General features: G+C 39.1%; 1 protein-coding gene across 3 annotated transcripts; it reads left to right on the plus strand.

Moving 5' to 3' along the window:
- The first annotated feature begins 13,491 nt into the window (after positions 1 to 13,491).
- Positions 13,492 to 22,342, plus strand: LOC4814199 (uncharacterized). 3 transcript variants are annotated; one of them, XM_001354304.4, is made up of 4 exons: positions 19,251 to 19,770; positions 20,079 to 20,327; positions 20,938 to 21,313; positions 21,379 to 22,342. In XM_001354304.4, exons 2-4 carry the CDS (start codon positions 20,281 to 20,283, stop codon positions 21,589 to 21,591), a joined length of 636 nt encoding a protein of 211 aa, XP_001354340.2. In that variant the 5' UTR covers positions 19,251 to 19,770; positions 20,079 to 20,280; the 3' UTR covers positions 21,592 to 22,342. The 3 variants fall into 3 exon arrangements, with proteins under 3 accessions (XP_015042398.1, XP_001354340.2, XP_033239012.1); XM_015186912.2 differs by lacking the exons at positions 19,251 to 19,770; positions 20,079 to 20,327 and adding an exon at positions 13,492 to 13,625 and having other exon boundaries at positions 21,379 to 22,331; XM_033383121.1 differs by lacking the exon at positions 19,251 to 19,770 and having other exon boundaries at positions 19,810 to 20,327.
- Positions 22,343 to 26,859: the final 4,517 nt, after the last annotated feature.

Consider the following 26,859-nt stretch of genomic DNA (forward strand, 5'->3'; position numbering starts at 1 on the left):
TCGGGCAGATACGAGGGGTGTCAGCTTAGTGACTTGTTCTTAGGCTCAGTCGACAAGAAGAGTAGTCTTCCCAAGTGACAAAAGTTTCATTATTTGAAATCCTATCTGGATGGTGAAGCGTTCTCTCTGATAAAATATATTCCCATTTCGGATGTCAATTACCAGGACGCAATTGAGTGGCTCGAAAATCGTTATAACAAAATATCACTTATTACTCGTTCGTTCATTCAAAACTTGCATTCGTTGCCAACCGCAAAGGGTTCAAACATCGCCGAGTGGCGTAAAATGATCGAAACCTCCCACGAAAGTATATGTGGTCTAGATGTGCTAAAATGCGACAGGCGCAATGTGTGGCTGATCCATATCTTGCTCTCAAAGCTATACCCTGAATGCAAGGAAGCTTGGGCTACCTCCAGTGAATCGTGCAAAGAAAATATGACCATAAATGTTCTGTTCGGCTTTGTTGCGATGGCCTTGAGTCTTGTCAAGATCCAAAGCTAACCCACGATACACACACGCTGCTGAATAAACGTCGTGCAGTTTCTCATCATGCTGACGTGCCAAATACGCCTGTTCTTGATTGTGTATATTGTTTCAAGCAACACAGTCTTTATGCGTGCATTCAATTGAAGGCTCTGGATGTTGTGGAGCTCTGGATAGTTTGTGCTTCAATTGTATAAGCCGATCTCATCAGGTAAAGGAGTGTAATTCCGTCTGTGTAAGTTGAGGCACCACACTCTTGTTCATCCAGAGGATACACGCTTTGTCCCGGTTTCCGCTGCTGTTAATACATCCGCTGACTCAACCTTCCGCTCGTCCACGTTCTCTGCTGACGCTGATCCAGCCGTGGTCAGACATTATATGTTGGAGAGGGAATTCGTAGTCAATAGGCAAGCCAAATTGCCAACGATTTTGGCCACTATAGTCGACTCCTGGCGCAACGAGACAACATGTAGGATATTGCTGGATACTGGTTGAACTATGGTCGCCGAATCATTTATTCAACGAATCGGATTGCCGCGCACGCATGCTCGTATACCAGTGGTCGGTCGAGGCGCCAACCCTTTTGGGGTTACTAGAGGTCGCGCCACATACCCAACAGCCAACTAGGTTATAAAAGAGGGAAATCGGTACTAGATAGTCTACACTACGTAGACCACCTAGCCACCAGAGCCATTGCCCTAAAAAAACATCTAACCTTAATATCTCTTGACTTCACCAAGGCTTTCCACAAAATAGGTATCCACTCTGTCATCCAAGAACTAAAAAAATGGCTCACGCATCATAAAATGCGTCATAAATTTCATGTCAAGCTGGAAAATCGTCGTGAAAAGTGGCACGAATCTCTCGAACACCTTCCCACTTCCCAACGGCATACCCCAAGGCTCTAATCTGCTGTAAGCAGATCAAATTCTGTGCATACGCAGACGACTTTCTCCTTATCATACAACACAGCAAAGGAAAAAGACTCACAACCGACATCCAAACAATCCTCAATCAAATAAACAACTAGTGCATTCACTCTCCAATGACAAAAGCCAACTCCTACACATGTGTCGAAAACAAAACTGCAAACCAAAATTTCTTACTGGCAACACATCCATCAAACAAAACAGCTCACTCAGGCTACTAGGCATCACACTCAACTCCAGATACAACTGGAATTCTCATATTCATAAACTCAAACGAGGGGGAACGTTGTGAGTTGCTGCGGACACCGCAACTCTACAGTTATACCCGATACTAAGTCAGTATGGCTCTCCTCCGGCAGCGCCGCTAATATTAAACGACACGACAAAGAGTGCGTGCGAGAGAGACAGAAACTCAGTCTGAGCGTGACGTCGGGCGCTGCGTAGCCACTGCAAATTGATTTGTTCCTTTTGGCTATAAAAATGATCTGATCTGATCCAGATTCAGCAATCTGATAGATATGGTCATTATCTATGATTCTGCGTTTTTAGTTTTCTCAAATCTGCAATATTGTGGATGCAACAGATTTTGGTCCTTTGTGGGGGCGGAAGGGGGTGGGGCGAAATTTTGAGATATACGTTTTATAGTGAGATCTAACAGGAGTGCGGATACTAAATTTGGTTACTCTAGCTTTAATAGTCTCTGAGATTTGTGAATATCCCCAGATTTGCATCCTTTGCGGCGGCGGAACGGGGTGTGGCGAAATTTTGAAACAAACTCGTCTCGGTCCGATATATTAGGAGTGTGGATACCAAATTTGGTTGCTCTAGCTTTTATAGTCTCTGAGATCTAGGCGCTAATGTTTTACTCTAAGCAAAGCCGCCTATGCTACGTGTGTGTTAGAGAGAGACAGGGTGAGAAAAAATAAAATTTTTTTCTTGATGCTGGCTATAATAATAATAGGATCAGATTCCAATTAAGATTTCGCAGTCTAAAAGATATCGTCATTCTCTACGATTCTGCGTTTTTGGTTTTTTCGTATCTTTAAAATTGTGGATGCCACAGATTTTCGCCCTTTGTGGGGGCGGAAGTGGGCGAGGCAAAGTTTTGAAATATTTTTGTAGCAGTGACATATCACAGAAGTCTGGATCGAAAACATCGTTGCTCTAGCTCTTATAGTCTTTGAGCATTAGGCGCTGAAGGGGACGGATAGACGGACGGACTGACAGACGGACAGACAGACATGGCTGAATCGACTCGGCTATTGATGCTGATCAAGAATATATATACTTTATGGGGTCGGAGACGATTCCTTCTGGACGTTACACACATCCACTTTTACCACAAATCTAAGATACCCCAATACTCATTTTGAGTATCGGGTATAAATAGACCTTTCCTAGCCACTGGGCATTGTTAAACACCTCTCGTCCTTAAAATACAGCTGCCACACCTCATCACTTTTACAAATCATCAAATCTCTAATCCAGGGACCGTAAATAATCATTATTATTATTTTTTTTAATCTCTTACTTTTAATGGACCTAGAAAAATACTATTTACACCAAAATCTTTATTTTTGTACAATCTCTGCATTGCCGCCATGATTTGTAAACTTTTGATTTTTTACGATTTTCTTCACAGATAATCATTATTTTTGAGTAATTTGATAAAACTTAGACTTAATCATAATTCTTGATAAAAAAAAAATAAAACTCAAAAATAATGATTATCTATGATTTTTATTTTTTTCGCTTAAAATAATACTCAACAGGAATTTACGGCTTCTGAGCTAGAATGTTTGCCAATTTTATTGCATATCCTTGTCAAAGGACCACAGAGCTACACCCTTCGCTAAAATTTTCTTTTTGAAAATACATTAAAATTTGTTGTTTCGCACACCCACTAACTACCTACTATCTGAAGCGAACTGAGCCTTGGAAAACAAGCGAAATTTTCTAACTGGAAAAATATTTAAAAACCTCATCCACGCTAAATGAACCCGCTAAACACCCTCCCAAAAAACCTTAAAAAAACACAGACTGCTTAGCACGATTGACAGAGCCAAACAAGTATCCCAGAATAACCTCATCCCGTTCTCCCCGATCAAAACCTCCAACTCCAATAAATTCAGCCTTACAACCATCCTTAAATCAACCAACATCACCCTATCCAAATACACCAGCCCCCCAATAGTCTTCCTACAGCTCTGCCCCTCCATTTAATCCAACCTCCCCCAACACAGCTTGATATTCACAGACGGGTCCAGAGCAGCCGCCATTACCAGCTATAGCATTTTCAATGAGACATCAACCATAAAATCTGGATCTGCGGAAGACACGCTATCTGCACAAACTCACTCTCCTCTATATCCGCAACTATCAGTCCCAACAATTTCCACAATCCGTAATCTTGAAACCAAGCTATTCCCAATAATAACATTAATCTGGATACCTAGCCATATTGGCATAAAAAGGAACAAAATTGCCGACACCTCAGCCCAAATGACCTCCAAACACGACCCCTCATATATACCCCAAATCATATCAAAAACGACATCTCCCAATTCCGTAAGAAAATTCTCCTATCCAAACAAACCGACCTCCTCATTAAAATTTCCCCCTGCAGGGGGTACCAGAGCCTTGGTACCAACAAATTATCAAGCTGTCTTCCACTCATCCTCCCCCCAAACCCCTAAACAACGTAAGCAGAAGACACCAAGTTATCTAAAGGTCACACAAGGTTCACCAATGGTCACTACGGGATTAAAACATCATCCATCGCACGCCAACTGTGCCACAACTCAACCATAGACTTAAGACATATTATATACTCATGCCCCGCACTCTCTGTACAAAGATCCTCAATATTCCACAACACCGAGCCCATGCAATACATCTCCAATCCTACCAACAGAAAATCAAAAATAATCCTCAACTATCTAGATCACTCAAAAATCCTTCACTACATAAAACGGCATATAAAACCATCCCTGTACATATGTATAAATGCACAGAAATAGTATAATAGATAATAATAATCTAGTGAGCTTAGGGCCTTAGTAGCTATAGCCCCATACTTTGTTAATACCTAGTTTTAACTATTTATTAGTTTTATATAATAATAATAATATGATCATTAAATATATTTAATAAAACCTAGTCAAATTTATATAGTCCACTCAGCCAGAACCACTTATATATAAAATAGTAAAAGAAAACACGACTATGAAAATACCAAAAAATACCGCAAAATTCTACTTTTCCTATTTTAATTGGTTTTCAGTTGGTTATGAATGAATAGCCTGAAAGTAGGCACTGGCATCGCAACGAGACGTACCACACCAGAATGGAAGATGAAGCTTTAAGCTTATAGATATATACATATGTGTAGTTGAAGTTTCGGACAAGCTTTAACGAGAAAGCAATGACCGGATAGATATGGCTCGAATGGTGTATTCGTGGTATGACTGAGCGGATGAGCCCCCCGCAAATTAAATTTCGTAGCAGAATCTGTTCCAGAATCTATTATCGATTTTTTATACCGAACAAACAATATGTATGATGTACATACATATATGCTTTAACAGCTGTAATTAACCACTTTTAGGCGTTCTTTAGTTAATCTTCGAATAGTTTAAAACAAGTTTTACATTGTTAATTATTGAGAGGTTTGTAGGAAAATATATGTCACAAGAAAAATAATTTTTTCTAAAATATCTCAAATAATCTTAATAAATCATACCTTGGAAACGAAGCGTGGAGGAAACAGCTCAGATAGTTCAGACACCGAATGAATATGTATATTGGAGCAACCAAATTTTGTATCCAGGCTCCTATGATATCACGCTGTCACAAAATTCCGCTCCCACAAAGGACGAAAATCTGTAGCCTCCACAATTTTTAGAATACAAACGAGGGGGAACGTTGTGAGTTGCTGCGGACACCGCAACTCTACAGTTATACCCGATACTAAGTCAGTATGGCTCTCCTCCGGCAGCGCCGCTAATATTAAACGACACGACAAAGAGTGCGTGCGAGAGAGACAGAAAATCAGTCTGAGCGTGCCGTCGGGCGCTGCGTAGCCACTGCAAATTGATTTGTTCCTTTTGGCTATAAAAATGATCTGATCTGATCCAGATTCAGCACTCTGATAGATATGGTTATTAACTATGATTCTGCGTTTTTAGTTTTCTCAAATCTGCAATATTGTGGATGCAACAGATTTTGGTCCTTTGTGGGGGCGGAAGGGGGTGGGGCGAAATTTTGAGATATACGTTTTATAGTGAGATCTAACAGTAGTGCGGATACTAAATTTGGTTACTCTAGCTTTAATAGTCTCTGAGATTTGGGAATATCCCCAGATCTGCATCCTTTGCGGGGGCGGAAGGGGGTGTGGCGAAATTTTGAAACAAACTGGTCTCGGTCCGATATATTAGGAGTGTGGATACCAAATTTGGTTGCTCTAGCTTTTATAGTCTCTGAGATCTAGGCGCTAATGTTTTACTCTAAGCAAAGCCGCCTATGCTACGTGTGTGTTAGAGAGAGACAGGGCGAGAAAAAATGAAATTGTTTTCTTGATGCTGGCTATTATAATAATACGATCCAATTCAGATCCTGCAGTCTAAAAAATGTGGTCATTCTCTACGATTCTGCGTTTTTGGTTTTTCTCGTATCTTTAAAATTGTGGATGCCACGGATTTTCGTCCTTTGTGGAGGTGGAAATGGGCGGGCCGAAGTTTTGAAATATTTTTGTAGCAGTGGCATATCAGAGAAATCTGGATCCAAAACATCGTTGCTCTAGCTCTTATAGTCTTTGAGCACTAGGCGCTGAAGGGGACGGACCGACAGACAGGGCTCAATCGAATCGGCTATTGATGCTGATCAAGAATATATATACTTTATGGGGTCGGAGACGATTCCTTCTGGACGTTACACACATCCACTTTTACCACAAATCTAATATATCCCAATACTCATTTTGAGTATCGGGTATAAAAATTCCGTATTTTGTTAATTTTCTCCAACACTTTAAGAAGAAAACGGTTTCATGCATTTCATAATCTAGTAGACTGCTAAGTAGTAAGCCTCCCATCCTTAGTTAACCGTAGAAAAATGCTTGGCGTGATTTTTGTGCACAACTTGATCAAGGGTGACATAGACAGCCCTGATCTGTTGCGCCGCATAAACTTCACGATTTCCATTGAACTTACTAGAAATTTTATACCGTTCTTCCTTCCACTTTTTAGATCGAATTATTCCTTGCATGAACCGTTTAAGGTCTTATGCTCGGATTATAATATTACCATATTATATCCACCACTAATTCTCTTCCTCTTATTAAATTACTAATCCTCACACACCTTTCTAGTAATTAGTAATTATAGTGGTATTCGTATTTGTATTTTGAATGTATGCTTAGTTCTCCTAGTAAGTTTACTGCTAATTTTCCTTGTATATTAGTCTAACAGCTATTTTTCCTGCATGTTCGACTCGGTTAACGCTTCCCGCGTCATGCGGCAGCGCCCCTCGGTCGGTTGGGCTGGAGGAGGGCTGCAATTTGCCTGGGATCCGCGCTTAACAGCCTTCTGCAGTAATTGCCTCGCTTCTTGTAAGATGCAGTCATTGCAACGTCCAAATTTTCTTGATAAAGTATTTATTTTTATAAATTATACTTAAAATGAGTATACTGGTATATTCAGTTTGTGGTGAAAATGGATTTGAAGAAGGATTGCTGAATCTGGCTCAGATCGGATAATTTTTAAAGCCAAAAGCAACAAATCAATTTGCAGTGGCTACGCAGCGCCCGACGTCACGCTCAGACTGATTTTCTGTCTCTCTCGCACGCACTCTTTGTCGTGTCGTTTAATATTAGCGGCGTCTGCCGGAGGAGAGCCATACTGACTTAGTATCGGGTATAACTGTAGAGTTGCGGTCTCCGCAGCAACTCACAACGTTCCCCCTCGTTGTATATTAGAGGCGTCTGCCGGAGGAGAGCCATACTGACTAAGTATCGGGTATAAATGTAGAGTGGCGTTTGCCGCAGCAACTCACAACATTCCCCCATGTTTATTATTACATTTATGTAAGACAGTCTTAATGGGGCTGATAGCGTGATCATCCTAGATCATTAGGATAGTGTGTTTTTACTAAGTACGATTACTTCTTAAAATGGTGAAACATAGTATCTTTTCTAACTGCGGGCAAGCCAATATACATATGTACAAACTAGATGTTGTGCTACATGATATCAGTGTGTACATCCGTAAAGTCGTCTCTACCTCGCCCTCTGATAACCGAATGGCTGTTGTTTACCTTATTTTCAGTGAGGTTGCGATAAGCCCAAGTGATGCGACTTCCCGTCCCGTACAAGCGCAATAAAGATGATTGTGCTATCAATTTGCCTTTGGGATATGGCCGGTTTTATCTATGTAACGGTGTGCTTGTGTCTCTGGTAGTTTAATCGCTTTGGCAGGCTCTTGCAAGCCTCAGCAATGGGTTAGATACAGATACAATGTTCATATGTACGTGACCAGCATTTTGCAAAAGCTTTTCCGATTCATTGTGAGACTAGCCCTGATTGGTGAGGAATGGTGAGGGGGAAGCAGCCTGATCACGTATCTGCTATAAACCCTTAAATGGGGCCAGCAGGGGTCATTCTTTCTCTCTGTTTGTCTTACCTCTCTTTACCTGGAAAATATTTCTGAAAATCATTTTACTGTTCGTGTGGACATCGAACTCGTCTATCTTCAGTGTGAAATTACTGAAATGATCCTGAAATTTCTGTACTTCTCCGCCGCTTCTATGTTAACTTCATCTGTTGCCATATCAAAGTTGATTGACTATTTCATATGTCATTCGCTGCATTGATAATCCATTGACCCAATTGTATTTTGATTTAAAATCCCATGAACGATATTAGCAATGACGCAATCCGCATTATTTAATGCCAATTCAACAGGTTTTCACTGAAACTGATAAGAGAAATCTATTTCGGGGATTCGTGGGATTCTTAAGAGCTTAAATATTCCCAAACCTCCATTATTCACACACAATTACATACATATATACGCACATAAACATGTACATATTTGTTGTTTAAGAATATACATAGATACATATGTACAATTTACACACATACATGAATACGTACTATATCCAAATCCTAGATATATTTCTAAGATTCTCGGCACAACAAGAGAGACAAACACTCGTAAGTGCAAAACTTTACCACTTTCCCAGCAAGCAAACAGATTAGGAGGGGAATTGTTTTGTCATTTGTGGTCGAAGAAACGCCAGAAGTGAAGGAGGGAGAGTCTGCCTTATCAGGTGACTGCGCTTTTTGTGTGCGTGTGCAGATCGCGAAGCAAACAACTCTCCGCACCAGCCACCAGCCACCAGCCACCAGCCACATTCACATCCACGCAGGCGTTTGCCCATTGTCGACTCAATGTGTCACATTGGCAATCAGATAAGCGACAAAGGCAACGCCAACAGTAACGGCATCTGTTATCAACGCGCTGCCGGTAGCAAAACAAAGATGCTGCGACCCCAAAGAGAGCAAGAAAGCTGGAACCAAGGTGGATGTATTTAAGGTGACACTCAAAGAGTGGGAACACCTTGTACATATGCCCATGTGAATAATTTTTGATTGATGCAAGGGTATGTAGTATATCATACTATACCAGTGCATACATACAGCATAGATATGTATTTATATACATAAATAGGTGGTATATACATATGTTGTATTTATTTATTTTTGTCATGAATCTTGTTTAAGATATTGATATTTTATTGTGATATGGCTATTTATATATTTACAAACTTTTACTGAATGCGCAGCAAATCTTACACATTTGTTCGTTGAGCTGTTTCTGTAACAAAGGCGCCGTACGTATGTACATACATATGTATGTATTTATCTACGATGTGCATTCACACATAAAGGTCCCCGAGACCAATAAATTGAATGTCAATAAAAAATGACATACATGTAAGTATATACATATGTATATATGATCTTTCACTGTCTACTCTTGTCAGTGCTGGTATTCGGAAATTGATCTTAATTGATACTAAAGAATCCAGTGTCAAACGACGCTGGTTAACTACATATTTTCATAGATTGAATAGCAAAAATTATTTTAAAAAAATAGCTTGCACAGCTTCTTAAGGTCTAGCGTATATGGATTTTTTATATTCTTGTGTTTTCAGTTTTAGCAATATTTTGCCAAGTCAAATGTATCGCGACAAGATACTTTCCACTTTCTATTCATCCGTGCTTGTGTGTACGTAGCAGTGGGTGCTGAAATCTGAACTCATTGCTCAATCGATAGCAAACGAGGGGGGGAACCTTGCGAGTCGCAGCTAGTCTCCCTAGTCGCGAGTCTACAGTTATACCCGATACTCTGTCAGTATGGCTTCTCTCCGCCAGAGGGCGCACAGTGCACCAGGAAGAGTGTGTGAAAGAGAGGGAATGAGTAAGCGCGTGGACGACGATACGTAGCCGCTGCAAATTGTGTTGTTCTGGCTATAATAATAATCAGATCTGATCCAGATCCGGCAATCTGGTAGATATGGTCATTCTATGAAGTTCTGTTTTCTCGTACCTTCAAAATTGTGGATACCACAGATTTTCGTCCTATGTTGAAACGGAAGAGGGCGTGGCAAAATTTTTAGACAAAGTTGATTCATTGTGATATCACAGGAGCCTGGATACAAAATTTCGTTGCTCTCTGAGAACTGGGCATCAAACAAGACGGACAGACAGACATGGCTTTATCGACTCGGCTATTGATGCTTTTAAAGAATACATATGTATGTACATATATATTCTTTATGCGGCCGGAAACGTTTTCTTCTGGGTGTTACACACATCCACTGTCTTCAGTTATCTACTATACCCCTATATTTTTGTTGACTATCGGGTATAAAAAACAATCAGATCAGCCATCAAGTCAGTCACTTAAAACTTATCTTTTCTTCGAAATTTTCTGTAAACAAAAAGGCTTCTCAAATTCGCAGAGTAAGCGAGCGGGAACTTTGTGAACCGCAGCTGGGGCCGCGACTCTACATTTATACCCGATTCTCAGTCAGTATGTGTGTACATATGTATGTACAAATATGTGTTTCTAACTCGCTTCCCACCGCCAGTGGGCGCACACTGCACAAGCAAATGAGTATGTGCGTTGAAGTCGTTGCGTAGCCACTGCAGTTAAGGGGCATATATACATATGCTTTATGGGAATCGCTTCCGTCTATGTGTCACACATTCCCTTTCATCAAAAATCGAATATACCCCTATACGCTTCGAGTACCACGTATAAAAATGACTGTGAAAACATTCATGGACTGACTCCCAGGAAGATGGCAGAAAATAAATACAATTTTTCGCAAATTCAGATTTTTCGTTTACCAAGTACAAATAATGTCTGTATCAGATATCTGAATGGTTACAAAAAAACGCATTATTCGAATCAACAATGCTCAAACTGAATTGGTTGAAATCGAAAATGACGTCTTACGTCGAAGTTTAACCGAAAAAGCACGAAATGCTTAGATTAACTAGTGCAATTTTCAAACCTCACAGTATTATATTTTTTAAATGACTAAATGAAAAATATTGAATCTTAAATAAAACCTACAACAAATATAATTAAGTTTTTAAAAAAAAATTGCATTAATTAATCACAAAAGTGCTGCCTTTTTTTGTGGAGTATTGGGGTATATTTTATTCGCGTAGAAACAGCCAAAAGGACGAGTTTCCAACCCCATAAAGAATATACATACATACATATTTACATGTTTTTTATGTTTTTCCCTCTATCTCTCAAGCGAAGCTCAGTGCAAGAAAAAATTGAAAGAGATGCTCAGTCTGCTTTTCCTGTCCAGGCGATCGGCTTACGAAACTAAATCGATGTTTCTTTTACAATGTAAATGTAAATACTGCCGCGACGGTTCATACCCCCCCTATCCGGACAACTAAGGGCCATATTGGCCCATGTGGAGCCCCGCTGAGGGCCGTCCGGATTAACCTAACCTAACCTATGGAAGTTCAACTGTACATACATTTTATATATGCACATATGTATGTACATATGTACATACGAGTCACTTCCAAATCGGATCTATGAGGTTATTGTCAACTCAGAAGGATCGACAAATTACAAAATTCATTCGTAAATGTTTAAATAGGTTAGGTCACAGCTTTAAAAAATAAATTCATGGCTAAAAATTTGTAGAAAGTGGAAAATATCGTTTAGTTTGCTTAGATTTAAGCCATTATTATGCCCAGTTTTTCCATCCATTACATCCTAGTAGCAAAGTATGTACATTCGAACTTTTTAAAATTTCTGTTGTTGGTGCCATTACGCAGTGTCGCAAGCAGAGCGTTCAGAGCGTGATGATCTTTTTAAAGCTCTTTAGCTACGGGCTAGAGTAAGCACAGGGGATCTATTCTATACTCTCACTGCAGCAGAAGCTGCTTGTTAGCCTCCTTATCCGTCTCTTTTGGTGGTATTATGTCTATGCTTATTCTACTCAAAAAGAGGCAGTCACTCAGATATACATATCTTGTTATAAATTTACCCTGGTATGAAAATTGTGTGGATACGAGAGAGCGCAACTTGTTCTAGTGATGCCAGATCTGAATAGGCTTTCCAGCAGATTTCTTGAAAGAGATTCCGATTATCTCCAGGTTAATCCAAAGAAAATCCAAAAAGAAACTCATTTTAGTTTTAACAATAAAATGTCGTAAAGGTTCATTTGTATTAAAAAATTATAAATTTGAAATAACTCAATACGCTTACAGCAAGTACATCAAACGAACCATGTCGAAATCAATCGTACGGAATCAACAACACATCAACAAATCTGTGACCGTTCAATGGTCTGGGTGGGGTACCAAAAAGAGAATAAATAATATTCTGGCATGCCATTCATTGTGATCGCCACTTTTCAGCCCTTGCGCATCTCTGAAAGAGAGCAAAAGCTCAGCAACAGCAGAGAATCTTCTACAGAAGCAACAAAAACGTCATTGAATGTGCGTCGACGCACAGTGGAGCATCAGTATGGATGGTGGTCAAAACAACTTCGCATATCATCAGTAAGAGATTATTTTAAATAATATATAAGTTATCATTTTAAAACTAAGTATTTCTGCATAAAAATTAATAAGATTAATAATCGTTTAAGCTTAAAATAATGCAACATCAAAGTGCCGACTAGTCTGTATATGCTTCTATGCCATCCTTTACTAGCTTCATACATACTTAATTATCCGATTTTCTAAAAATCTCCATCAATCAATTACAAATATGTATATATTTAAATATGTATGTATGTTAATTTTGTCTACCTCCGACTTGTTTTTCATACTGTGGTCCCGAGGTTTTTCGTATTCTACAGCTTGGTTTTTGGGGAGAAAACATTCCAAACATGCCCCACTGTGAGACGTCGACGTGAGCAGCAGACGTGAGTAGAGACAGTCGAAGCCAGAGCAGACGCAAAAGCGATCGGCACAGTTGCTGCTTAGTCAATGCTCGCCTTGGTTCATCCCGATCGGATCTCCGCGACTGATTCGAAAAATCAAATGAAAGGAGGAAAAAATAAAAAAGTTTTGTAGCTTCCGAGTGCACGAGTATATGAACGTTGTTCCTACGCATAGACCGGTCATCTTCGGTATTGTTCCTATTATATTCGCGTCGCGTTCCGCCGCTGTCCAAAGGTCATCGGAGCCCAAACGATATATCTATCCTGCCGAAGGAGGCAGCACTATCCGCGAACATCAACCACTTACTCACAGTGGAATAGTTGTGATGGTTCACGGGCATTGGATCCATTGCGAGAGAGTAGGCAGTAGCAGCAGCGAGGAGGCCAACCAAAGCAAGGAGGAGCACTACGAATATACCCAGAGCCAGCACAGATAGACAGTCCATTCAACTTGCCGCTGCACCGACTTGCGGCAGCGATCTTAAAACCAACCCAATCGCGTGCATAATTCTCGATAAAAACACAACGTTTTCGGGTTTTTGTTTTACTTTTTGTTTTTGTTTCTTTTTCTGTTTTGTGTTGTTCTCAAATGTGCGAAAAAGACAACTCGATTTGAAGAAGAGCAGAAGCCAGCCCCCAAAGAGATACAAACAGAGAGTGAGGGGATTTTGTAGAAACAAGAGCGAGAGGAAGAGGAAGAGAAGCGAACAGAGAAATTTTCAAGTGAGTACGAAATGCCGACAAACATGTTTACTCCTCACCCTTCATTCTACGGCTATAAATAAAACTCACAAAATAGGAAAAGGAGGAGGAGAGACAGCTACGGAAATGATGCTCTGTGTTTTAGTGTGCACATACACATGTACATACATACATATGTGCGTGATGGTCTATGTGGGCCATGCCATGCAATTTAGGAGGCGCACAAGATTGGAACTATCCAAGAGGTAGATAAGAAAAACAGGTGTTTTTGCCTTTCGGCAGCGATAGTATCGTATAGTGTTCGGAATAAAGTTGCATCATTCCATGAAAGGTTCCAAAAAAAATATCAAATTCCAACTGCGATCCGATAACATGGTAAAACTAAAACTGTTTCAAAATTTAAAGTAAACACTCAAATGAAACATTTTTCTGAAATATGTAGGTACATTTTTACGTATTTTTATAGCAAGGAGAACGCGAATCATTAGCCAGAGAACAACAGATAAATACAATTTATTGATAGGAGCTTTTATTAGTTGCTATATGTACATATATGTACATCTATTTATATGTATATGTCTGCTTGTGTGTAAAAATGTCCCTATGTATGTACATGCATAAACTATACATACAAATGTACATACATACATATGTACATTTATATGTATGTATATACATACATATATGAACATATATGTTTTTTCTTGCGTAGTCCAGCAGCAAACAAAAGCAAAAAAAACGAGGACAAAATTAAAAAGAATATTGTTTCTACGATCGTTCCAATGATTGTCAAAACTAGGCTACGTGACCAAACAGGAATTACGGTACAAAAAGAGGAAAGAAAAAGCTAAAGAGATCTACATACATACAACATGTACATGTATGCTCAGTTTTCAATGAGAAGGGGACCCATCCACCCTCCCTCGGTTCACAAGCTCGGTTCGGTCAATTAAAAGGCATCAACAACGGCCTCAACACATTCGCCCATTCACAATTTAACAACACTCGGATAGGATCAATTAATACATTAATAATACTCTCTTTCCTTGGTTGGATCGGTCAGGGAAATCATCTTTATTGCTTCATTCTGGTTCATGAAAAGCACTTAAGTTATGGGAGGCTCATACGTATACTCGTACATACACATGTACGTGCATACATATGTACATATGTACCTATGGCTGAGAACGTAAGCGATATACATACATATGTACATATGTATATCCGAGTGACTACCTTGCTAGTTAGTCCAAACGATTCCCAAGAATTTGTTCTGCCCTGTGGGCGTGTGTTTTGTTAAGCCTCTGTCGTTTGCCTCTGCTTTAGTTTTATGATTATTGTACTTGTCGTGACAATTAAAAACATTGCGGCTGTTGCGGTTCTGTGTGCTCTATGGCTTGCCACACGACCGATAATGCTAAGGGATGTCGGATCATAGGTTCAAAAAAGTAGCAAATTTACTCAAATTTCTACTCAGGACAAAAAACTCGCTAGTACCGTATCGTATGAACTGAACCTGTCGCTTTGCTATCACGCATTGCGACGAAACCAAATAGCCAAATTCACTCACTTTGTGTAAATCATATCGTCGTTATCGTTTTGTGGTTTTCAGAATCTTTGTGATATTTTCGTTTCGTCATGCATCAGTACTTGAAAACACTTTGAATGAACTTAAAAAAATATCAAAATGGTACATATGTACATATATATTTATCTATCGAACCACTACAGCACCGCCGATTCAGCACTTCTCCCAAAACGTTCTACATATGTAGAAATCTATTCTATATAACTTCTGACATGGGAAAACCATGGTAATTCTTTGGAAAATCCAATGTTTTCATACAGCTTAAGCAGCTTATATGGTCGAGGAGCTTGCGCAGTATCCGTTACTGTAGTAGGGGACTGATAAGCACGAGAAGATCAACGACGAGACTAAATGTACTTCCCCTATAAAGCGAAGGAAAGAATGAAGTTTGAATCGTATGATTTGAACCTGGCGCTCGGATATAACGCATTTCGGCTTAAGCTAATAGGGAAATTTACTCAATCATATCGTTTTGTGGTTTTCAGAATCTTTGTTATATTTTCTGAGTATACCTTTAGCTAAAGAAAATAAGGAAATATTTACAAAAATGAATTACCCTACCGAGCTCATCCGTGAATGCGCAGATCCGTAGACCCTTACGAAGAGTCAAAAGAAGAGACGAACGTATCGGTCCGAAAACTGAAAATGCAAACTTGCTCAAAAAAGAATTACACCTTATTCGAAAAAAAGTCAAGCAGAGTCATCAGTAATTCGATATCTGCAGACTTTAAAATATTTTCACGAGCATTTACTATACTATACTGATATATTCTTATGTCTGATCTTTGCACTTGGACCCAATTGGGTTTCTGGGCCAGTGCCTAGTTTTCAGCTGACACTCTGTTTTTTTGTTAAAATCAAACTCATGAAGTAAGTTCACATTTCGCGAAAAGAAACTTGTATAAGATTAGGGTAAAGTAAAGTCAGCAACAGGTATACCCATATAAAGCATACTTTTTATTCAGTTTCAATGTTTGTATTTTTTGTGGGCGTGTATGGCTATTAGAGTCACAAGGCTAATTTGTATTTAGAAAATGTATTCATTTCGCCAGGCAGATGACACTTTGACGACTACGTGCCTGGTGGTGACATGCAATAGCGGATCGAGATTTTCTATTTGGAGGGCCTGGGAAGCTGCCTTGTTCTCTTGAGGGAGTACCCTGTATGATAATTTATACGAGTTTATCATGTACACGTACATGCCTTTAATTGCATTCAGCATCTGGTCATCGACTCGAGCTGATGCTGATGAGATGCTCCTCATTCACAAATGAAAATATGCAAAAATTATTCAAAATTCTTGTGGGCACGTAGTACTTCGCATATTATCTGGCACTGTGCAAGGGGTAGCGGACGCTGAGGTAGGCCCTGAGCGGAAGTCTACCGATTCTGACGCAAGACGGAAGTTGATAGCTCAAACATGATTTGTATCTTCAACTTTTGCGTAATATATCTGTCTGAAATGTTTCTGTGCTTAAGAAAGCCGACACATACATACATACATACATACATACATACATATATAAGTATACTTTACTTGCACAGAGCGCATAGAAAACTAAAAATTGAGATTGATATCAGTTTTGGATCATGTAGAATTTAGTTTGCTTTATTATTAGATAATACGGTCGAAATTCTCTATTACGCGCTTCCGTACCACAACCGTACAACCGAATGGAAGTTTGACTGTACATTTTATTTTGCGAAGCTGTGGTCCAAAATTCACATACATATGTACATATATTTATTGTATAGTATTGTATACAATATATGTATAAGTATGTTGATCCGACAACCGATCCCAACGAAACTTACATTATAAATATATAGGGAAGGGTTATTGCGCTGACATTTCCGACAACGACCCTCTTACGTAAACGAGAGTCCATTAAAATCCTAACACTTTGTAACGGCTCTTGTATCCAAAACTGGGTCCTCGCCCCGAAACCGCCGAACGATTCATAAATTAACGACGACATCTTCCACATTTGGGCACTAAATCATTCAAATCAAACAGCGAACGAGAAGTTCCTCGAAGAGGGTACGGTACGACCAGAACGAGGGCGAATGACAAAGTGTTTACAACCGGTTGTATATGCGGACAGGCCCTGCCTCGGAAGAGCGGAGACAGAGGCATCTTATCAGTCCGAAGCTGTCTGAGCTGATAATGATGCACACTTATGGACATTTCCATATTTGCATTTGTCATGTGAGCAGTAGCGGGATGCAGAGGTAGAGAAAAGAAGTCCCTGAGGCAAGGGCGTACCCTTGTGGTGGGGGGAGGGGGATACAAATTATTCTCCAAGACGATTAATACATATTTTGCAACGTTTTAGCATATTTCCGCAGCACTGTTAGTACTCAGAAGGAGGGGATTCTAAAACGAAGACTTCATCTGCCTCTTTCGGCGTGAGCTCTCAGAAAAATGTAAAAAGGTAGAAAAGTAAAATCCGTATTTAGAGGTTGGTTTTTCTCAATTTTACAACATCTTTCGACCAAAAAATGGTTAATTACCACTCAGAATTAGAGGATGAACAGTTGACCAGTTTTCGAACAATCAGGCGACCAGTTGATTTAAAATGGTTCGTTGCAACTACTTTTGTGACATTTGGACCGCGGTAAAACACCGTCGATTACTGATTTGTTTCGGACCCAAGCTCATATATCCATGATTCTTCACCATCGAAGGAAATCAGAGCGTTTTAGATACACATATGTACATAGTTGAGACACATATATAATATGTACATAAGTATATGCTGCCGGTTCAGTATTCGACGAAATTAGGATAGGATCCACTTAGGTAGCAAAGAAAGTTTCGATGCAAATTACTACGGTATATACTACTATTTAAAAGCAAACAACTAGATCAAATCAACCTTTTACATCGTGCCAATGTATTACCAGATGGCCTTTGATGCCCTTTGATCTGTTAATGCAACGATTTTAAGAATAAAATAATCAACACTTTTTATATCTGCTTTTTATCCAACTTAATTTAATTATTTAATTAATTTAGTCCAAAGTGAAAATTTAAGTTTGATCGATGCAAACACTTTAATTTCTACACGGAGTTGAACAAGGGTTCGGTTACACGATTTCCAGGAGCTATCAATAAGTATTTGCGGCCCTACAAAGTATGTGCATATGTCTGTATGTACGTACATTGTTTATCTGGACTAACAGCCGAATCGTAATAGCTAAGTCCGTCTATCTGATTCAATGCAAGCTAAGTGGTTCCTGGAGCTATTTGGCTGCAACTTTGCACAGAACTTTCGTTTAGTCAATCATTCTCGTTTTAACTAGCATTTATTTCAAGGAAATTTTCCTTTTAGAAAAATTAAATTTCCATCTTGTTCCATTGGGGTAATCTTAAAGAAAATTATGCAGATCTTCAGAAATAAGTAGACCAATCCACACTTTCAAGACTTCAGCGTTAATTACGACCATTTGCGTCTTGTCTCGGCGGTATCGGTACCTCCTATGCACTCCTATGAACTCTGGCAGAGTTCAGATAAAGCTCAAAGTATATTGAACAAGCCGAGCTGGCGGCAACCGGTTTCGTTGGCTCTGCTTCTGCTGGGCTTTTGTTTCGCTTCTAGATAATGCCCGAGAAGAAACTTTATAATTTCCCTGCTACAATTTGTTATTTCTTCTCTTACACCTTTCCCAATACCCAATACCCTCGGCTGTGCCCCCTTCTCCACTGGTAATGTGTCTACTGCGCACACGACCGCATTGACAAAAATATGTAATTTCTGCTTCGCTTGTCATTCTTAAATTGCAATTTAATGTTTTTGGGTACTACCCATTGAGAAGAAGGTGTTTTGGGCATTTGGCTGTTTCGGGGATTCTATTACACATACAATCTACACATACAGTTGTATGCTAGGTACTGATATGTACCAAATAGTTTGTATTTGAGTGGTATATACCCTGCAGTAATGTGACCCCTGGGTATCCCGGTAGTCGGAAGTACATCACTCGGGTACGACCCTCGAAATAGTACTCCGTTTATTCTCGCTGGCCTCGCTGTGGGGACGCTTTTCCAGTTGTATTCAAACACTTGACCGGCCCAGTTCGCCCCAAGTCGGTTTCAGCTCGACCAAGCTGGCTGTTGTTCAATTTCTATTGTTTTTGCCTGTGAAACCGAAACCCAATGCTCAAGAGTTAATTGACAGACGCCGCCTTGGCAACTGATGTGGAAATATAATGCGTTCAAAAGTGTTTTCTATAAGAATATCTCATATCACGTGCAACCGGTGGCCTCTCCTTATCGCTGGTGTAAAGTGAACCCCCTCCCTCTCGGCTCAGAGCCACTCCTGGTCCCAATCTCTCCTACTCTATTGTCTGTTGATAAGCTTGTCCTACTGCGGACGAAGTTGGAAAGGGGGAGACTAACACTACAAGTATGCGCCGCTTTGAGCGACACAAATGTGGATCCCATTGATCACTTCTGGCCCTGATTCGCTGCTCCTCGCTTGAGTTGCTTATGGCCAAGAGCTCTAGCCGGTGAAAACATAATCAGAAGAGTCTCCTCGCGAAAAACCACTGCAGAAACAGAAAACAAAGATATGTGTATGTATATATGTGTGAACACAGTGTTGTTGTCGCGAGCAGGTTTTAGATATTTTTTTAACAGGGACTTTTAGTAAGCAATGTCTCCTACCGAAGCTTAAATAATAAATAAACCCAATGCAGAACTGAAATCGAAATGTATTCATGGAGTCTTATATTCCTACTAAAAAAATACTTATTTATAAACGGCTCAAGGTTGAAAGTTGAATCAAACCAAAAGGTTTTCTGAAACCTATCTGCCTATAGCCGTGTGCATTATTTTCAGTGGGGGGTAACATCTTCACAACTAATCCCTGGCTCCACTTCAGACACTTCCAACTTCCCTTCAATGGATTCAAGGGAAGATCAGATATTCAAGTGAAAATATCCATACCCAATAAGTTACTTTTTGGAATCATTGAATCAATATACAATCAAAAAACTGAATGACCGCAACAATAAATTAATCAATTGATATCAATCAAAACAAATCACACAAAAAGAGAGAGAGAACCAAAAACCGATACCGAAATGCGGCCCGTCTATGACTTGTGGCTGATTAACGCCTTTGATCCCAGGTATGACCACGTACAAAATGCCACACCACTAGTAGTAATAGTGGTACATATATATCCATAGGTATGTATGTACATCATTATGACCGAAGGGTGTATAGTACCTAAAATATTTTGCCAGCATAGGAGTAAGATAGTATTCGAATGAAAGTTCTTATCAGATCAGATCTTACGTACAAACATAGCTCACTTAGTCGAAGCCGTAGAAGTTAATCATATATGATGATACATATACATATATATATACATACGTATTTACCATAGCTCTTTAAAAATCTGCAGAAGAGTCTAGATCTCAACGAGGAAAGGCGTCTCAAAAATATTTTCAACTCTCAAATGCATCGAAAGTTATATGGTTTGAAAAGAATTACTAAATTGGGAAAGACTTAAAAGACTTTTGTAAATATAATGGATTTCATACAATATGTGAGGAATCTATTGTTTAACTATCTCAGCGATTACTCGCAAGTAGCATAAAGGGGAGGAATCGTGCGATCAAAGGAGGGTCGGATCTCATACCTATTCATTGAGCATTAACAATTACCCTAGGTTCCCATCGAATAAACATGAGACTAGATTGACTAAATCATCTCTGCCCCTCTTTGCCTTTCAGCATGGTGCTACAGAACCACAATACAGTTGTGGCCCGTTCTACACTGACGCCGAACAGCAGCAACCATAACTTTGGTTCTCACTCAGGGACGGGCCGAGCTCCGCTCAACGCCGGACCTAGCACACAGCGTCCGATAGTTGATCTATTGGTGGCCATGGTGGCAGTGCCCGTACTGATTCTGTGCGCCCTGCAGTTGGAGAAGAATTTGCGCGACAACAGCGTCGAGTCGCGCTGGCTGGTCTTTGCGCTGGGCATTGGAATGCTGGTGATCAGCGTGATTATCTGCGGCTATGTCACGCACCGTATGGGCGTCTGCATCTGGGCAGGACCCATAGACGAGGCCGGCAATCGGCCAACCAATGGAGCAATGTCGCACGTAAGTAGAGATAGCATCGCATAAAGGTCCCATCGCTGATTCTTTTTTTCTATTCCCCTGGTTAGATCAACTCCCAAAACGATGTGTTGCGCATTGTGGACTCATTGCCTCCAAGCTATGAAAGCGTGTTGAAATTCGAGCTGCCGCCACCGTCCTACGACTGCCTGGTGATCGATATTGATCTGGAACAGAGCAAGGATATGGAGCCGCCGCAGACATCGTCCAAGTCGAGTGCCAGCCGATCTATATCCTCGACGGAAGCCATTCTACACATATAGGACGCGGACCATTGCGGAGGAGGAGAGAGAATAAAGAGATTTTCCCCAACAGGCAGCGCAGCGGACTTCTATATTTGACCTATTTTGACCCACTGACGGATCACACCCAAATGTTGCCTCAACGTGCGACACATCAATAATGAATTGATCTATCTGTATATACCTACCGGCTGGCTTAGTTATAGCCTCATATAATTGTGGCTTTGTATTTACTTCGGTTCTAACCACCTAGTATTTTTAATTTGTAGAGCATTCGATGCATTCAAACCTCATCATTTTTCGATCTTCTCGGTATTCGCATTGTAAATATATACATATATTCCTCCACAAAACCACAGCATCTAGTCCAAAGTTGTACATAGCCTGAAACGATAACAGAACAGAACCACTCTCAATGCTTACACCTTGAATTTACCAAAGTACCGTGGTGTTTTACCCACGTACATACATGCATACATACCTGCTGACACATGCATATGTATATTTGCACGAGGGCACACTTGCATACGTACATACGTACACTTACTGAATGCCAAGGAAGGGCGGAAATTAAATTACAGGGTAGTTGCCTAGTACTTACTTACTTACTTACTTATAGTCCCTAGCTAAATACTGTATATAATACTACGTAAGCTAAGATTGCATATTGCATCCTTATAACAAGATGGAAGTTTAACGAAACCATTTTCGAGGAACAATTAGTGTTGCTTTCCAAAAATAAAGAATTCCTATTAAATTTATTGAAACACTATCCATGCCCAAAGCTTAAAACTTCTGCAGGTACTATTCAGGTACTTTTTGATTACGTGGAGTTCGTGGAGTAAAAATATATGAGGGTGAAGTTTCCCCAGCACCCGCGAGACACACATATTCTGCTATTTTCGTTTATTGTGAACTTGAATGCATAAATTGGTGCCATGAATTGGTGATAATTTTCAGCTGACATGTCAGTTGCAAGGCAAGCTTTATTTTCCGTATGGTATAAAGAAAACATAGACTAAATTAACTTTTCGCCGTTAAAGACAGATATTTTGGCAACCGTCGTCATTAAAGTAAATGTAGAGACCAAGAATACAAAAAAAAATTGATGCTGGTAAAGAAAACAAAAATTTAAAAAGTCAACTTTTGGGACTTTAACTTGCTGGTCTGTACAGTGAATATAATTATCCTTAATATATTTTTTTATATGCCTTCATCTAAAAACTTTACCAAACGGTTTTCGTAAATATATTTAAAGCTCAAGATTTTTTAAAAGAATTTATTTAAAAAATGATTAACATTTTTGCTTTAAAAATCGTTTTATGTTATATTTAATACTGTAGCAGATACTCGGCTTCCTCGAACAACTTACGTATGTATGTATGTACATCTACACTAATCAATTATATTCTTTGAATACTACCGGGTATAAAAATATGCCCGATGCATGTATATGTCTAAAAGCTGTTTTACACATTATCAACAGCCTAACTACATGGCACTGTGGCGACTCCTGACGTCGCATTTAGGACCCCAAAGATGCAGCTATTAAAAAAAAAAATTGATTTATTTAATTCAAACAAATTTGGATTTTAATAGAGAGAAGGGTATATATTGAATCTATCTGCTTATTCTACACGAGGGGAACATGCTCTCAGACTGAAATACTTCATGCACTTGACACAAATTTGGTAGACCGATAACTAGTTCCTGGTGTCTAAAAGTATGCAGCGTTACAAAATAATTTAAGAATCCAAAAATCCAAGCGAAACTTCAAAATGTTGCTTTGGAAAAACACTTCCGATTCGGCAGCGAGTGAGGACGGTAGTATTTTTTCTAGTCTTTCGTTTAAAATTTATAAAAAAAGAAAAGTAAAAAGAAAAATATATCAAAGTGTTTCTCAATTGGGACGCAAGTTTTCTGAAGATAAATGTGCCTGTTTCATTGTGTATTTAAAGGTCATTCAATAAAAAAAAAACGTATCTAAAGGAGACCGTTTAGAAACTTGACGCTAACTCTTTTAATCACAAATTTGAACGTGGAATAACAAGGTATGCTAGAATAATGAACGGACATAACAGTGGTTCGAAAATAATGGCTTTGCATTTGAGAACATACATATGTACATAGTTATTAATTTAAAGTGCTAAAGAGTTCCTAGGAAACAACACTATAGGATTTTATTGAAAAAACTTTATCAAAAATGTGGTTGAAATACCATCATGTAATGTCAGCATGAAAAATTAAATTGAGCCATAAAAATATGTATGTTTAGGTTCGATTAGTAAAAAGATTTTGCTTAGACCTTGAAACTTAGAACTGAATAATTGAATCGGAAAATATTCCAATAAGCATCAAAATTGCATTTAGTTTTATTGCGTTGACCGGCATATAGGACATACACATATATGTGTGGATAGATACATATGTAATACATGCTGCATACATAAATACATACATACATACATATGCATAGACTGTTAAATGTATTTATTGCCTTAAGCTGAGCAGAAAAAATGTATGTTATGCGACACCACATCTGTGTTTGGTCGAGAGTCGGATCACCAGATTCTCTTGTGTGTCCACTCAGGGATTTCTTTTTTCTTAGGAAGCATATTCCGGGAGTTCATTTTCTTGTGTGTTTCTGTCGGCGGCATTGGATTCGTTCACCAAACTCGAGGCCTGGTTTATATACACTTTCAAAGAGCGAACCAAAATATGTACATACACACATACGAGTGCATATACATATGTATGTAGAATCCTAAGTGGCTATTAACCAGCAAAATAAGCTGATGGTGCACTGATGGGCGAGTGGCAGCGATTCACAGCCCAGCTCAGCCATTCATGTGCCTGGTATTTTTGAAAAGCAGATTCATGTGAGGATGTTTATGCAATTGAATTGAATCCATCTATGAATATGAACTACTTCTATGCTGGTTCGTAAGATTTTTTTTTACATAGTATACAGTTTTTGTTTATACATATGTACATATGTATGTAAATATTAGCCTAGCAAACCAAACACTCGCAATTGATATCGCATAGGAGCATTGGTGCATAGAACTTCTCTATTATGAATTTATTTTCAGAACTCTGCAATGCTATGTTCTGCAAAAATAAATTATATACATATATGCAATATATGTATGCAAGTTCGAATGTAATTTTATTCACTTTGATCTGAAAACTTATTAAAATAACCAAAAGTCTACTAGTTTGGTATGTTTTGGTATTTTTTAGTCATGACTTTCTTTAATATTATCTCCCAAAAGAAAGATGATTCTTGATAAAAGTTTTTCCGCCAATATATCTCTAATATATTGAATTATCTAAATCCAACAAAAATTAACCTGAGCTCGGCTACTACTATGTTTTTTAGCTTTTATTAGCATGGAATTTGGTATGCCAGTACATGAGATGGCTCTGGGGCTTTAGAGTTGTGAATCGCAACTAGGGCCGTGACTTAACATTTATACCCGATACTCAGTCAGTCAGAGGGCGCACACTGCACCAGAAGGAGTGTCTGAAAGAGAGGGAATGCGAAAGCGTGTGGAAGCCGTTGCGTAGCCTCTGTGCCCTCTGACGAAGGAAAGTGAGATACGAACACACATACTGACTGACTGAGCATCGTATATAAATGTAGAGTCGCGGCCGTAGCTGCGACCCATAACGTTCCCCCTCGTTTCATAATTACACTAGGCACCAAAATTGCTTTTTACTTACGTTTCGAATAAAACCAACTTTTTCTGATAGAATTGGGACTTTAAAATTTTTGAATGAATCCTTTTTTCACATAACTTAAGTATCTTTATCTAATTGTAAAGAAAATTCGAAGAAAAATGATTGCTTGTGTCTTTAGGCGTCGTTTAAGGTAGTGTTTAGTAGTAGTGAAAGCACTGCCTCTGAAAAAACCATTAAACAATACCATTTTTTTATTTAAAAAAAAATATTACCATAAAATAAACCGTTGTTTATTACAAAATAGTAAAGCCCCATATCTATTAGTTAAAGTCGGTTTGGTTCGAAGCTTATAAATCATGTTGATAATAACCAAGATTGGACTGATTCGGTTGCATTCGCGTCGAGTTAATTATGTATTAAGAAGGTGGGCACAAACTTCAAATCTTCATATTATTCCAGTTAACCATTGAAGCTACCTATTATTCAATAGTTATCTTTATAATACCCGATACTCAAAAAGTATTGGGGTATATTAGATTTTTGGTGAAAATGGATGTGTGTAACGTTCAGAAGGAATCATTTCCGACCCCATAAAGTATATATATTCTTGATCAGCATCAATAGCCGAGTCGATTCAGCCATGTCTGTCGGTCCGTCCCCTTCAGCGCCTAGTGCTCAAAGACTATAAGAGCTAGAGCAACGATGTTTTGGATCCAGACTTCTGTGATATGTCACTGCTAAAAAAATATTTCAAAACTTTGCCCCGCCCACTTCCGCCCCCACAAAGGGCGAAAATCTGTGGCATCCACAATTTTAAAGATACGAGAAAACCAAAAACGCAGAATCGTAGAGAATGACGATATCTTTTAGACTGCGGAATCTGAATTGGATCGTATTATTATTATAGCCAGCATCAAGAAAACAATTTCATTTTTTCTCGCCCTGTCTCTCTCTAACACACACGTAGCATAGGCGGCTTTGCTCAGAGACTATAAAAGCTAGAGCAACCAAATTTGGTATCCACTCTCCTAATATATCGGACCGAGACCAGTTTGTTTCAAAATTTCGCCACACCCCCTTCCGCCTCCACAAAGGACGAAAATCTGTTGCATCCACAATATTGCAGATTTGAGAAAACTAAAAACGCAGAATCATAGATAATGACCATATCTATCAGATTGCTGAATCTGGATCAGATCAGATCATTTTTATAGCCAAAAGGAACAAATCAATTTGCAGTGGCTACGCAGCGCCCGACGTCACGCTCAGACTGATTTTCTGTCTCTCTCGCACGCACTGTTTGTCGTGTCGTTTAATATTAGCGGCGCTGCCGGAGGAGAGCCATACTGAGCCATACAGTTATCGGGTATAACTGTAGAGTTGCGGTGTCCGCAGCAACTCACAACGTTCCATTCGTTTTAGTTTATTTACTATGAGAGCTAGTTTAAATAAATATGTTTTGGTCGAAAATTTTGTAAGTTTTTTGATGAAGAATTGTATTTTCTATTAAAAGATATTTATTTTAAACCAAAAATAGAATACATATATTTTTATTTGTGTCAATTGTTATTAGTAATAATAAACGACCTAATAAAAACAAATACA

The sequence above is a fragment of the Drosophila pseudoobscura genome, chromosome X, assembly GCF_009870125.1.
Source record: "Drosophila pseudoobscura strain MV-25-SWS-2005 chromosome X, UCI_Dpse_MV25, whole genome shotgun sequence".
Lineage (NCBI taxonomy): Eukaryota > Metazoa > Arthropoda > Insecta > Diptera > Drosophilidae > Drosophila > Drosophila pseudoobscura.

Coding starts and splice junctions, on each gene's coding strand:
- LOC4814199 (XM_001354304.4), top strand. CDS start 20,281: ATGCGGCCCGTCTATGACTTGTGGCTGATTAACGCCTTTGATCCCAG. Junction 20,328..20,937: donor ATTAACGCCTTTGATCCCAG/GTATGACCACGT, acceptor TTTGCCTTTCAG/CATGGTGCTACAGAACCACA. Junction 21,314..21,378: donor CCAATGGAGCAATGTCGCAC/GTAAGTAGAGAT, acceptor TCCCCTGGTTAG/ATCAACTCCCAAAACGATGT.